Source organism: Eleginops maclovinus, chromosome 10 (genome assembly GCF_036324505.1).
Source record: "Eleginops maclovinus isolate JMC-PN-2008 ecotype Puerto Natales chromosome 10, JC_Emac_rtc_rv5, whole genome shotgun sequence".
NCBI lineage: Eukaryota > Metazoa > Chordata > Actinopteri > Perciformes > Eleginopidae > Eleginops > Eleginops maclovinus.
Window position 1 is genome coordinate 11,768,247 of NC_086358.1, and position 16,236 is coordinate 11,784,482.

Below are 16,236 nucleotides of genomic sequence, written 5' to 3' on the forward strand. Positions count from 1 at the left end.
GGGGGTGACACCAGAACTACGCTCCTCGCCACTGCGCCTCACATTACCTTCGGTACGGGAACACCCCGCCTTCCGTGGCTGGATCACGGCTGTGAGCATCAACGGCACACAAGCGACGTTGGAGAGCTCAGAGGGCGTCACAGTAACAGCTGGCTGTGGGCCGGACCACCAGTGCCAGAACGGAGGGGTGTGCAGCGTAGTCAACGACCAGGCCGTATGCAACTGTTCCAACACTGGTTTCCAAGGGAACGACTGCAGCGAAGGTAAGGCCCAGAACCATGCTGACCCATCATATGTACATCTCATCCTTTACATTAACACAATTGAACACAAACAAACACATTTACATTTGTGGATCCATATCAAAATTATTCTTCCAACCCCAAACACTAGGTCCTTCAGTGTAGACATCTATTTTTCATTCACACCTTCACAGCTGCCTTTCAATTGGTGCCTATGGACCAGAAGCCTTCACAAATAGTGCAAGACATGCATACTGAATATGTTTGATATTGATTTTTCATGGCTGCAGATGACTCCTAATTTAGTATGAACCTCCAGAACGAAGCCTCCTTACAACAAGTGCAGTCCTTTTAGCTGGTGTGTTTGGCAAAACACAATAATCATATACATCCAGTATGGATGTGGTTGTTGGCTCGTGCTGAAAGACTTTAATTGGAACTAGGCTAAGAGGCTGGAAATTGCTGGTCGCTGCATGGCTGACACCTCGCTGCTTGTGTTAATAGATTTGCATTGATTCTAGATGGCCTTCACAGGTACAATACATAGGTGAAATGAAGTGTATACAATATATGGCCTGCCAATAACTTGGACACCTTGCAGCCTGTTAAGATGCCCTGTGTGTGCATGTGTGAGTGTGTGTAGTATGTGTTCTTATGCATTATTAAAGAGGAAAATGTGTGTTTCTCAATATAAAGAACTTTGACGGTAGACAGACTGATATAAAGTAACATTTTTATGTTGAAGTGGCAGAAGAAAAATGCTGTTGCACTAATAATTTAATGTCTCAACTCGACGAGAGCGCCCTCCCTTAATAATGTCAAACAAGCCTTTGGTCAATACAAGTGCCATTATAGAGGGCACTGTAATGTTGGCCATTACAAAAATGAAACAGCTGTTTAATGAACTCAGCCAACTTGTTATGGCCAGTACTGCAAATGCTTTCATCTCCCCCCACTAAGTTGTGTGTGTCATCAGATTCGCTTCAGTTCATTCAGAGCAAATCTGCATTCTTAATCAATAGCGCTCCCAGCACCTATATATTTTTTTCTTTTCGATGCCAGAGATACCTTCCAGCTTCGTCCCAGCGATTGTTTAATGAAACAAATGCATCTGCCAAAGCGTGGCCTTGTTGCATATGTGCTTGTCACCTTTTGTCACCGACCTGACCTCACACTCCACCCAGCACCACTGCCAGCATCACACCTCCCTTTAGCCACCCACTGTATCACACCCTAGCATTTAGTGGGCAGTGGGATGGCCTAGGTAACCATGGAGACAGGACTAATAGGGAGACCTCATGCCAGCAGTGTTTCTTCATCCTTGCTCTTATGTCCTTCCTCCCTACCCCCATTCCTTAGCTCCTAGCTGCCTACAGCTGCCAACAGCTGCCTCAGCTTGTAGGGACTTCAGGCATCATGTTTGACACAATCAGCTGTGTTTATACATGTATGTGGTGGAGAGTATGTGTGTTTGTATGTTTATGTATGACATGCATCCTCAAGGCTATAATGGCTGCCTTTACCTCTGGTGCTAAGTATTCAAACAGCTGGGGAGGGTAGCTGGTTGCTTGCTAGTGCTGGAATTAACCGATAAATAATTATGAATTAGTCACGAAAAAATGCAAAAACAACTGTTCAATCCGGCTTATCGATGTGTTTTGTCAAATAACATATGATAGAACATTATGTTTATCTGAATTTTGGATTGAATGTTGAATAAAACAAGCTAAATGAAGACATCACTATCGGCTGTGCAAAATTCTATCCAGCATTTTTCAATATTTTATAGACAAGTGGAGAAACTAATCTGCGGATCATGAAAGTAATAATTTCTTTCAAACAATGACTTCGCAATTCGAAAGAAAAACACAATTTTTAAATTTTGTTAATCAATTTATGTTTAGAGTAATCTTCCATGAAAGAACATCTCTCAAATACTTCTCTCTTTTCTGTTTTCATATTAAACTCACTTTCTTTTGGTTTTGTACAAAAAAAATAAGACAGTTAAACACGTCTTTTTGTACTAAAAACAGGCATTCAAATATTCCATTTAGAGACCAAATGATGAGTCAATTATTCTAGAAATGGCAGATTATTTCACAATGAAAGTAACTGCAGCCTTACATTGAAATGACTTGTAAAGCAAAAATGCCCCCCTAAATTGTGAAGACTGGCGGCTTTACGTACTGTATTTTTGTAAATTAAGAATCTTTAGAGGCTGACAAGATGGGGAATTTTTATAGACGAAATGATTAACTGATTACATACAATTAATAAACGATAAATCTAAACATTTAAACATTTGTTTGCAGCCCTAGTGCTCTCTTCTTCATGTGGTGTGTCCATGCATTCATGTAGGGACAGGTGAAGCCGAGCCAGTCTAATCCAGTTGTTGCTGTTTCTTGCCTCTGGTTAGGGCACATTGGGAGACACACACCTACACAAACACGTGTAGCACAAACATGCAAACACCTGGAGAAACACATTCGTAGCATGCAGACTGCAGCACAACCATGAGTCACATCACCACTGAGGCACCTAGCAGCGGTGCAGGTCTACATGCTAAATAAAGAGGTGCAGACATTTTATATAAAAGCTCTCTCTAGTTACAATACCTGCTTTGGACTAGCAATTTGTTGCTTGACAAAAATATATTAATAGGGCTGTGTTTTATATTCCCAGGAATGGAATCACCTTTCAATTGTGAGTGTGGGCAGAAATATATTTGTTTTCCCTTTGTTAATGGCGCACAGTGTCAGTAAAAGTAGTCTCATAAAGTGTTTCCAGTTATGAGGTGTGCTTGGATGGATTTACACGGGGTAAGAAGTGCTGTGTTTAGTTTTAGTAATTTGCTATAATGTAAGATCATACAGCATTAGCCTACCTGCAATGGCTTCTACCACCGCTTGGGTAGAAATTGCTGCAGGGTTTTAGAGTATAATGTTAGATGATGGTGGAAATTGAAAGTAGCTTAATGGCTGGTTTTAAAAGGTTACTTCATATTTCATCATATCACTTAACTATTCCAGTGAACACAAAGCTTTCCAGACAGAAATAAACAGCAGTAAATGGGGCCAGTTAACAAAAAATAAACCACGGACAACAGAGTGCAACAACATCTTGAAATGATTTCCGATGCCTGGGTCCTTTCACAGACCTCTCTGAATCATCACACTTGTTCTCAGAAAATAGTTCAGAGATACAGAGCGGTCTAAGAGGAGAATCGAGCAGATGCTGTATACTTAGTGAAGGGTTTAATTATTTTGGAGTGCTGTGTTTTGGTATTAATTGCTTTATTTTTAAAATTGGCCTCATGCACTACTGTTCATTTCAGTCTGACAAGTTGCAGACTCAGTCAGTGGGAAATATCCAACCACAGGATCTGCAGGCTGAGCTAATAATATTCACAAGTGAATATCAATAACAGTGAGGATCCCAACTTATCTTACGTCAGAAATCTCTCTTCAGGTGCACCAAAGCACTCTGGAGAAGAGTAAGATTGTGTCTTAAAGAAATTAAGTTGCTGGCAAGAGAAAACACGATAAGGGCTATGGTAAAAATCCCACTTTGAATGAAAAAGAGTACTAATGTTCAGTGATTTAAAATGATTGTATGTACTGGAACTTAGCCGTCTTTTCGGTAATAGGTATCATTTATGAGTCATGAGTAATGCGTCGTTCTTTTGTCAGAGTCAGGCAGAGTTTGTATAAAGGTTTATCTTTTATATGGTACCTTGAAATGATGATGTTTTTTCTCCATCACTGCACAATAAAAGCTTTGAGATGAAATTATAACCCTGTGAATATTAGAGGAAAAGAAGTCATGAATCTTTAACACAGAATGAGTATGTTTTGCTAGAGGAAATAATGGATTCTAAGGACTGTGTTAGGAGCAAGAAATTACTAATTTGACGGTGGCAGCGCAAGTGTCCGTTCTCATTTACGATAACACTTTCACAACATCTCCAAGGTTCAGATATAAGCTTAAGCATTGTTCTATCCCCTGAAAGACAGTATTTAACCTATTCCATAGCAGAATTCCTTACCAGAAAAGGGTTTTGTTTTAAAGCTCATCAATATCATATACTGTATATCAGTGTTTGAGAAAAAGAATACAATTTTGTAGATATAGTGAAAATATTGTGGGCAGGCCTATGTATAAATGTAATTACTGTCAAGCCATTCTGCCCTCCAGTGAAGGCAGAGTGAACCGGGCTTGTTAGGCCTGGCCTGGCTTGCATTGTCCTTGAGGGCAAATTGCTGTTAGCATGCTAATGGCTCCACCTGTTTCTGCCATGCTACTAGCACAAGGGCAGAGAAACACTCAGATAAACTCACACGCAATTTCACACACACACACACACACACACACACACACACACACACACACACACACACACACACACACAAACATACACACACACACACATGCACACACACTTTGTCCCGGTATTGAACCATGCATGCCCCTTGTCTTCCTGCACTGCTAATCCACCCCTACATATTTGATATTTTCCTGCTATTTCACATCATTATTACTGCCATATTCAATGTCAGTGTATGTGTGTGTGGAAGATGGAAAGAGTGAGACAGAGGTTGTGGGACTGAATGCACAAGTGTGTGTTGCATGCTATCTGTCGGGGGGCTCCGGGGAGAGGAAGCGGCCTGCAAGGTAAGTTCTGGGGTAAACGGCTCTTGAATCGAAACATACAGGTAGGAGAGTATATATTCGCCCACACCCCCTCCACCCTCTGTATCCAAAAGTGTGGGTGGGTTTGTGTGTGAGCCCCTTTTTTAAATGTACACATGGAGTGGAGTCTGACAGAGAGATTGTGCTGTTTATATTCAGACACTCCTCCGTTTTGGCTACCAGTGCAGCATGGTGTTCAATGTGACGTTTGCGTGGACTTTGCATGTGTGTTACCACGGTAACCCTGGACGGGTGTGCATGTACAGTAAGTAGCCATGGTAACCCAAGGGCTTAGCATGCATGTTAATGAATGTCTGTCTCTCTCTCTCCTCGCCCGGCCGCAACACCTATCCAGAGCACAGCTACACTCCAGGTAGGTTGCACTTCTATCTATCTGACTTTCCCTGTCTATCTGTCTGTCATTATTTTACTTTATTCAAACACCTCTTCCTCTTTATTTTATTTCTCAGTTGTCATCTTATGCTCCCTCTCCCATTTATATCTTTTTTTATGGCAGTCTTGTCCTTTACTTTCTTCTTTCTGGACTTCATGTTCTCATTAAATCCTCTATTGTGGGAATACAGATCAAGGTAGACAGCGTAAATGTATGTTGGTCTGAGTGGGTATGTAGGGATTGGATGCTGACATCTGGTAAGTTCCACATCCCATGTGCATTCATCTGAAGTGGCTCTTGCCTCAAGGTTCCAGAGACACTGTAGGCACACACACACACATACTGTATACGAGCAGACCTCTGTGTACGTACCTGTTTGTGCGTAGGATCGCAGCCTAGGATGAGTAAGTGTTTTCAATGCAAGCTTTTTTTTAGACATTTTGAATAATTTAGAGAACGAGCAACACACACATATGCACACACACTTTTACATGGAGAAATGTAGCCTTCACCAGCATGTCATTGAGAAACTCCTGTATGACAAAAACACATATGCACAAACACACACACACACACACACACTTCACGCCCCATGATCCTTTGCTGTGCTGACTGTGCTCTTGTCTTCCTTTAAGGTCTGGCACACATGATGATTAACGACCAAGGTATGGCATCCTCTTACCTCACTTCCTGTTGTCCTCTGCTATACCATCACCCCCCTACCTCCTCACCCCCACACTCACAACTCCCTGTATCCCTCCCCCACTTCATCACCACCTGGCGCGGGAGGAAGTTGTCTCTCTAGGCAGTGAACTAAGGTCAGTTTTTTTTCTGTAATTGAGATTTCTTCCTTTTAAAACGGTCCCATTTGGCCTCATCAGAAATTTCAGTTTTAATTTAAACTAAAATAGAAGACTTGGGCATTTGTAAGTGGAGCAATTATATAATAATAAATGAAATATAGCCCTTAAAGAAAATGATTGGTTTGATTTGTTGAAGAGAGAGATGAGCCTGAGAACAACTTCTGCTGGGATATGTAATATAACCATGGCTGCTGATGGGGGAGGGAGGCTTTCTATGGCTGCGACTTGACGGTGCTTTGCTGGGTTAGACTTGGCAAGGCTCCAGGTCATGGAAAGGGAGCTAAGGGCCGACTGACCGACTGACTTCCATGGACGGTTTGAATTGGTCTTTACTCTTCCACCTCATTTCATTTTCTCTCATGTGTATGTAAGAGTTTGATTGAGAGAATGGAATGTTTTAGTGTGTGTGTGTGTGTGTGTGTGTGTGTGTGTGTGTGTGTGTGTGTGTGTGTGTGTGTGTGTGTGTGTGTGTGTGTGTGTGTGTGTGTGTGTGTGTGTGTGTGTATGTGCATGAGGTATACATACATGTGCATGTGTGCTTTTACATCATGGTTTGAATCATTGACTGTGGCAGTTTTCAAATGAACACTCCACATTCATCCATGGCTTTTTAATCAGCTTCCAGCATGTCTCGCTTTGCTGTCGCTGGTCCTCACATGGGCTTCTGCTCATACTTTGGCAAGCATATGTGATTTTAAACCGATTTTACTGTGTTGGAAATCAATGCCTCAACCCCCAATTTGTCCAGTGTTAGCCCCTGAAAAAGTGACACTGTTCTACCTACTGAAAATTGTTCACCGATGAACAGACTCACAATTTCACCTCTCTTTTCTTGCCCTTTTTCTCCCCCTTTTTTCTTCTTCCTTCCTGCCCTCCTTTTTCACTATTTGGAACACCACCCTCTGTGATTTTAGGAAAACTCAGAGGTACCCCCACCCCTTGATTTATGTTCCTTGTATGGCTAATGGGCTGTGGTGGGTGGTGTTGAAGTTGAATGTTTTGACAGGCTCCTGTATGTATGGTAATGCAGACCTTTAGAGTGGTTCCGCTTCAAGTTCTCATTTTTCAGTTGCCATTGAATTGGAATGTTTCATTTTTGGTAAGGTAAGCTGTCGGTGCATGTGTGTGCGAGTCTGCTCAAACTGAAGTGTGCGCGCGAACACGGCTGAGCTCCGGCCTACGGTGCTTTTGAAAATCTGTGAAGGTAGGTGCTGCTGGATCGGTCGGCTCCACATGACGCTGATGAATACACTGATTGACCCACATAAAAGACAGGCCTGACCGTGACAGGCTGATCTGCGTCTATTGTGCTCTTTGATTGGATGAGAGAGGACCTGATGGCGGCTGTCTCCCATTGTGACAGCCATGTATTCGCTATTCCTATTTAATGAAACCTCATCCAAGCTTCTGGATGGAAATACCTTGAATAGGGCAAAAATCATGCCTTCATTTATCTATCACAGTGAGACATCCTATATTCTGACAAGTATATTTCTTCCTGAGCATTTTTTGTTATGTTTTGATTGCTAAGTAGTCTGCTACAGGGAAGTTTCTGCCTTTTAAAACGTCTGGCATGAATCATCCAGGTGGCAGGGAAAATGTAATTGCTTCATCTGGCTTATGCTCAGCATTTTAAATCACCTACTTAAGGACCAACATGTATTAACATATGTTCTGGCATTAATACACAATGTATTCAGTGTGTTTGTGTATAGTGGATGCTCTCACTATTACGGATGTTTGGATTGTGATATGCTGAATGTAGTGCTGTGGCTGATTATTATTATTATTATTATTGTTTTAAACCTTTGAAGTCTATTTTAGAAACTGTATGTGTGTGTGTGCGTGTGTTTAAGCGAGTGTGTTTTTGCTCTGCATACTAAGGAGTAAAGGCTGTCAAATGGCGCAGATGAAGCCTAGCTTAGGTTAGCTCAGCGTAAAGAGGCTTTTTGAGGAGCCCGCAAAGCTGAAATGAGTTTCTTTGAGGGGGCGGATTGGTGTGGGGAGGGGTGCCTTAGAAAGATATATAGCCTGTGTGGCTGCTTGTGTGTGTGTGTGTGCTAGAGAAATTGAGAAAAAACGACTGTGCCTGCCTGTGAGAAAAGAGCTAAAGGAATGAATGATAGAGGGAGTGGAGAGGGAAAGACGAAGCAAGGGAGAGATAAAGTGAGTCGTCTTCTCGCCTGTGATGTAGAGCAACTGGCTGTATCTGCAAAGGGACAGCGGTGCTCCTGTCTGCCCTCCCAGCCCCGTCATTCTGCAAGGGACATCAGCCCTGATGAGGAGCCCTGGACCTTTCCCCTCTTCCATAAAACACAGCTATCATTCTCCCTGGAAACGATACCCACAGATCACTAATCACTTTGAGAGGGTGGAAATGCACGAATTGTGGAGGGAAGAAAGAAAAGAGGGAACCAAATTGGATTTTCATAAGTATCGAGCAGCCAAAGGAAGAGGGGGAAATGGATTTTTTGGGTGCTTTTTTTTGAAAAGTATTGAGCAGCAATAATCTGGACGGAAAATGTGTTTAAAGCCAAGTAGCAGATTTTGCCCTTTCTCTTTTCTCTGTCTGGCCAAGAATAGACCGTGAAGGGTCCTGGGTGAATGAGCGAGTTTAGGTTCTGAATAGGATTGAGGAGTGGCTCTTGGAATTGGCAGCAATGCCCGTTATGATATTTATTTATATGTTTTTATCCTTGAGGGGTTGTCCGGTTAATAATGGTGGTTTGTCTGCATGTCCAAGAGTTCTCGATATCAATCCAATAATCGGTGCATGGCATAGACAAGTGGTCTGCCTCGCTTGAAGTGACCTTTACACTTGCGCTTACGTGAAAGGACGGACAAACAGACACTCACACACACTCACGCGCAATAACCTTTAGAGAGTGCCTGCTGAGTAGGTGAGTGTGTGTTCAGTGTAAATATGCATGAGTAAGGCTGCCTGCACACATTCTTCACGGTCAGTGGATGAAGGCAGGACGGAAAACGAGGTGCGTGTGTTTCCGTATGTTTGTGTGTATGCGTGTTTTGTGCGGGTGCATGAGTGTATGTCAAAGGGAGGTGGATTGTGAGTCATCACTTGTGACTCATAAAGCGTCGGCAATCAAAGCGACTCATTTTAACACATTGTCTTATGGCAAAAACACACAGATGGATGCACAATTCGCTACACACACATGCTCAATGTCACACTATTTGGATTTCTTTATAATTGCCTCTTTTGTTTTTGTCCCTTCACCTTACCCCTTCTTTCATCCCGGACATACACATTTGCGTGCTTTTCTCACAAAAACACACACCAACACACATACATAAAGGGCGGGCTCCGTGCTGACTCCACCATATGTGGGGCTGGGAGTGCGAGCAGACGCCAAGACAAGAGGAACCAGTCAGTACCAGCAAAGTACAGCATGTTTCCTCGCTCTTACTCATCATTACCTAATAATAAATCGCACTATAGGAGAATAAAAAGTAGGCACTGAAACTAAACTGGAAAACATTATTTTTTTTCAGTTTCAATTACTATGAAAGTAATTATTATATTATTTCTCGACATACAGTATCTCTCTCAGGTGCTAGTAGGTTGCAGTGCCAAAATAATAAGTCCAATTATTAAACTAGTCAATCATCAGAAATTGAATCAAATAAACAATTTTTATGAATAATTAACTATAACATGTTTGGCAAAAATGTCAATCATTTCCGAATACCATCTTCTCAAATGTAAAGCTTTTTAAAAACTAAATAGGATATAGGGGGATTATTTCATATTTATTTCTTGGTTATAGGAAAAACAACACAAATATACAAAATCATCTACAAATCTAAATTATTAATACTGTAATATACTGCATATTTGTCAATGAAAGATACTTGTGCAACACACATTATCCACTAGTTTTAATGCTTTCATAGATTAGCAAGATGTGCAAGTGAGCAGCACTGCACATGAGGTGAGAGTGCCACTTGGTGTTAAGAGGCAAGTGTTGGGTGATTGGCTGCCTGCCCGAGTGACTGGCATGAATTTGGCCACTGATGGCATCATTTTAAGCTGTGAATTAAAAAAAAAACTGTTAAAACTAAGTTGTGCCCCCTCTGGCCATTAGCAGTGATAAAAGTAATTGCAAGAAAGTTTTAACTGCAAAATGCACAATTTGTCTAGATATACACTTTCCATTTAATGGGACTAATTCTGCCTGTACTCTCTGCTACTAACACCCATTACAGTCTGTACTACAACACTCATTAATGCTTAACACCCATGCAGCTATTGTAATGAAAGTCACAGCACCACATACAGAGCTCTACCTCCACATTATCAGGGAGATGCACAGTTACAGAACTCACCATGGGGAATGTAAAGCAATCCCACCAGTAAATGTATACATTTACTGGTAATTGTACGCAATTACCATCCTGTTTGCAAGTAAGCATTAACATATTTGCGCATTCACCGCACCGCTAATAGGAGGAACACAAAGCTTATGCACCCTGTTAACACCTAAAAATAAAGACATCAAACGGACTCCCCGTTTACCGAGGATGAAGGGAAAAGATAGAGTGGAGGCTCGCTGCAACTGTGTAAGGGAGGGGTGGGCAGGTAGGTGGAAAAGAGTGTAGAAAAGTGATGGTGAGGAAAGATAGGACCACATTCAGAAAGAGAGGTGGAAAGAGAAGGTCGGAGACGCAGAGGGAGACAGGAAGGGAGATAAGACTGCAGCATTTCGCAGCAGGGGCGCTGCATCTCTCCTTGGGCTCCCCGACTTGACACAGTCTCGCATCAGCCAAAACTCATGAGTGATGCAGATACCTTATTCTCTCACACACACACATTCCCTTTATAGAAAAGAAAGGAAAGAAAACAGGCAAGTCGGTGCTCCAATTATCTACCTGTTCCAGCACTTTCTGCGCCGTGTCTGTGTGGGTGCTGAGGGTAGTGGCCCAATTGGCGATTCACTTCAGTACCCCATCTGGCATTTGAAGTTAATTTCTTTGCTATTTGCCATAACAAGAACAAACACATGAACAGGAAAGCACACACTCGCACTCACAGGCGTTGCACACACAAACAGTCATTAACTTGTGGTGCTTGTCTGGAATAACTACAACAACTGAAATAGCCACAGCATTCATTAAAAACCCATTGCATTACCTTTATGAAAAGAGGTCTTTATGCTCCTGTTATTTGTTAACAACCTGCTGTAAGGGGTTTCATTAGGAGTGTGTGTGTTTGTGTGAGGGTGCAGTATGCGTGTGTGTGGATTTACATGCATGCAAATCGGAGCATCGTTTGTCTGTGGGAGTATTTAACTGTCTGTATGCACATTTTCTCAGTGTGCCTGATTTCGACAGACTATGGTCTTCTCTGTGAATAGTGCTATGATGTATGTTCTTGTGCCTGTGTTCATGGCTGTGCAGATGTGTGTGTATGTGTGAGTGTGTGTATGTGTATGTGTCTAACACGGATGAAACTGACTCTGATGTTATCCAGCTTAAGACAAATACACTGTTCTGCCTGCAGACATTGTCATGGAAACAAGCTGGTTTCCCTGGGTACCAGAGAGGAGGCCGAATTCAAGCTACAGACAGAGAGAGATGAGGATAGATAAAAGAAACAAAAAAGGACAAGTTATAAAAGATTGATCATAATGGCAAAGGGTGCTGTTCATTGTTTTGCTTTATCAAAACAATTCAAAGGGATTAACTAAATAACATATTGAGTTATGTTCCATTTGTGTCTCAATGAAATTCACTTAGGAGAGATCATATCTGCTCAAAAACAAATGTTAACCTTAATGCAAGTGCTCCTTTAGACTGTATATTTATGTAATCACATTCAATCCTACTCGGTTTCTTATTTTTTCTTACAATTCTATGTTGAAAACTATAATTGGATCAGAAAAATAATTACCTTGTGAGTCATTTTACATTAAAAATGACTCTGAATTTGTTGGCTCCAGCTTCTCAACAGTGGAAGTTAGCTTCCTTTTATTTTCCTAAAACTAAATTGAATGGTTTGAAAGACATGACAACACTTTTAGGGATTTGCTTGTTTGCTGTTAGTTAAAGACAATTAATGAATTAATTAACCTGTAGATTAATAGGTCTTAACAATAATTGTCAGAGCTGTGTTTTTAAACTGTATATCTCTTGTGGGAGATGAATGCCTTCAATTGACCGACCCAAACAACAAAACGAGGAATAAGAGCTCAACGCTGCAGACACCGAATCTGTCACTTGTGTCCTGACAGTAATATCCTCCTCTACAGCATTGCTCCCTTGGCTGCGATGTGATAGCCCAATCCGTTTTAGAGCCGGTTGCTGTATATCACTGAATAAAGATGGAAACGGCAGTCATAGCCTTTGGTGAACTTGCCTGTACGGATTTTCACACTTTAACTTAATATAGAGACTATGCATATGTTAGCATACATTTGCATACATTTTTTAGACTGGTCATCTATCTGTATACTGTATGAGTGCATATTTAATCCACCTGTCTGTTTTTAGGCAGGGATGCCTTCATGCAGGCTGTTTGAGTTTATGTGTGTGTGTGCATTTGCGTGTGTGCACAGTCTGAGAGGAGCTGATAGCAGAACTGCATGGTGGGCTAAAAATGAGGTGCAGGGGAATTGCAGTGTGCTATCTCCAGAATGACAGGGCTGCCATGATTGAGGCTTGCTACACTAGGATTTAGATACACCAGCATTTTTCTCCCTTTCGTACTCTCTAGCCATCCATCCCTCGCTCTCTGCCACTCCCTTTCCTTGTCTCTCTTTCTCCCCCTCTACCTCTTTCTCTTCCATTTTGTGTCGCCCATCTCAATGAGTCTCTGCGTCTCCCTTTATTTATTCCTTCTTCTCTCAAAACCCCTTCTTTGCATCTTTCCTCTTTTTCTCTACCCTGCATCTTTTCCACTCGGCTCCCTTCATCAGGTGCCGTATAATGTAGGCTCCCCTGATGTGTTCCCAGCCTCCATCCGCCATTTTGATTCAGTACAGCTGTCCATGATAATGTACTGTTCACTCAATCACTCTTTCTCTCCCTCGCCCTCCTTCCCCATCACTCTTCCCCTCTCCCTCCGAAACGCACATGCACGGACACATTTGCTTTAGCCCCTGTAACACGGGGTTGCCATGGAAATGAGAAATTAGTGTGTGAAATGTTGAGGAGGAGACCCATGAGGAGAGACAAAGACATATGACACACAGACACTCGCCGTATGCACACAAACACACTGATAAATCCAAGTGATGTGTGTTTGATCGGAGCAGGGGCGGCACAGTTGCAGCTGGTCCCAGTAGCAGCAACCACCAGATCAGTTTTCCTCTCTTTCTCTCTCCCTCACTCCCTCCCTCCCTCCCCACATGCTGCTTTATTCATTAGAAAACTGGTTTAATGACAGCCTTCAAAGTCCAATGCCAATCATCCTCCATCTTACATCCTTTTCCTGTTCCCACTATAGCCTCCATACTAGGTCCTCGGTTATTTTGTACACCACTTCCTACACCCCCTCCCCCTTCCTTTATTCCTGCTCCCCTCTCTATCTTGTCCCTTCCTTTAGTAACTTAATTCAATCAGATAGTCTCAGTAAGATCAAGATCTGTTTTCCAAGGGAGAGCAGAGGAAAAAAGAAAAACAAATTTCAGCCAGATAAGGCTGCAACCAAAGATTGCTATCGGTATCACTTAAACTGTTAATCGTTTTTTCAATTGCTCGATTAATTGTTAAGTCTATGAAATGTCAGGGTATAGTGAACAAAATGCCCATCAGGATTTTTACAGAACCCCAAATTACGGTCCGAAATCCTTACGTATTAAATTGACCATGTTATAAATTAAAGAAGAACGAAACCTCATATCTCAGATGATTGAGCTTCGGTCTAGTAGTCTATATTTTATATAAGAAATACCTTCAATCAATTGATCAATTGATCTTAAGTGTGGTGTCAATTAAGCATCGGTCAAATAGCTACCAATACAGCCAATCCTGATTTAACGGCTTACATACATACAGTACATACATAGATACATACATATATACATACATACATACATACATACATACATACATACATACATACATACATACATACATACATACATACATACATACATACATACACACACACACACACACACACACACACACACACACACACACAACCACAAGACCAGTGTATAGGAAAACATTTGTCAAGGTCAATAAACCATAAAAAGTAAAACAACCAGCAATATAGCAATACCATGAAGAACTCTACAAAACAAAAAATGTGATAATGAATATCTTGAACAAAGCCTTTTTTCCCTTACTTTGCAGAGTGCCATTAATATCAAGGTGTCTTTTTCAAAAGAGAGCATTGACACATCAGACTTACAATACCATACAACCACACATCAAGCTCACCAAAAACATTAGCTAACAACTATAAGAAAAAAATGAGTCATATAAAAAATATTCTAATAGTGCTTAAAAATCTCCCAAGGAAATTATATCTTCTTGCTTGAGATATTTCCTTTCCTCTGCCCTCCTTTTCCTTTCTCTGTGTTCCGTCATGGTCCTGTTTCCCTGCGTTGATCGACAGTGCTCTCCACAGGATGAAGTGTGACATGTGGTGTGTATGTCAGTGTCTGTCTCACTGTTTACTCTGAGCTAATACTGACTCACTCCATTAATCTGAGCTACAACAGATCCACTCCAACCTGCCTACTTGAGAGTATTTCAGCTCGTGTGTGTGTTTTAGTTATGTCCGTATGCTCTGAATACATGCGTTCGCGACACATGTTCATCATTGTGTTTGTGTCATCCAATATACATTTTCCTGCCTGATTTGTGCACGTGTTCGCCAGTTGTTGTTGCGGGCCAGAGCTTCGAGATCGATGCAGATGCTTTATGTGCTCCTGTCTGCTCTAATGACATGTCTGTAAATTAGCAACAGAATAGTGGAGCACCGCACTGAAACCTAATGGCACCTCTGTAAATTACCGCGAGAATGCTGCCGGACGGCTGCGTGTGTTCTCATTGTGAACAACTTGGCTCCCCCACCCTCACTCCGCAACCTCATTTACATTTGTCTGCTTGTGTGTGTCAGACGGATTGTGTTAATGTGTTAGCATTTGTGGCTTTTCTTTCTCTGTGTTTGTGTGTGTCTCCCTCCTCCTTCTCCCCGCTCTCGCTCCTCAGTAAAGACTAGCCCGAGGCCCTGAGTTGGTAATAGCTTTTCTGACAGCAATACACCAATATTTACAGAGACCAACACCCACCCACACCCCCGCACATTTCATACACACATAAAAAACATATACTTGTCTGCGCAAAATCACGTGTTAGAACGCAAGTTGCACACATTTTCTTTACACACACACTCTTAATTAACATGCTGGGAGGGAAGAAATTGCACTCACCAGGGGGAACTCACACACATGCTGGCATACAACTTGTTGTTTCTCACTCATACCATATATTGGCATTCACACATTGGGTTTTTTTTCGTAACGAAGAAAGACAATTGACGGCGACAATTGTCTTTCAATTGTTTTTTAATCTTCACTTTTTCCTCCTCATTATTCCCCCCATGTTATATTCCCTCGAGTGCCGCCAATTCCATGTTAACACCCTTCTGTGTGCCTCTCACTACCTTAATAACCTATTACACTTCACTCTCTTCATTACGTGGCAACCCACCACCCCCTCCCTTTCCGAGTGTCTGTCTTGCTCCAGCCTGACCTACTGTGTGTGTAGAATTCCCCCCTCTGTTCTCCTCATTATCGTCAACTACAAGTCGGTGGTTACGCCAGAGGCTCCACAGAGCGGAGAAAAAGAGGCCAACGAGATGAGCGGAGAGGAATGTTTGCATGAAGCTTAAAGGGAGGTGTGAGAGATACAGGGATGGTGTTGAGAAGAACGCTATAGCGGTTGCGGAGGAAGGTTGATGCTTTGGGGGGGATGGGTGTGAAGGAGACGGATAATGTCGCCCCTGCTTGTGTATGCCGGCACAATAGTACGATCATTTTCTCTGCAGATGTGTGTGTAGGTGTGCATATTTATT

General features: G+C 42.0%; 1 protein-coding gene across 1 annotated transcript in view; it reads left to right on the forward strand.

Annotated features, from left to right (window-relative positions):
- The window catches only part of nrxn1a (neurexin 1a), a 54,283-nt gene that overhangs the window by 2,464 nt on the left and 35,583 nt on the right, over window positions 1-16,236 (forward strand). The window contains 3 exon segments of the mRNA XM_063893700.1: window positions 2-263; window positions 5,287-5,304; window positions 5,961-5,990. Of these exon segments, the coding sequence (XP_063749770.1) occupies window positions 2-263; window positions 5,287-5,304; window positions 5,961-5,990 (310 nt within the window).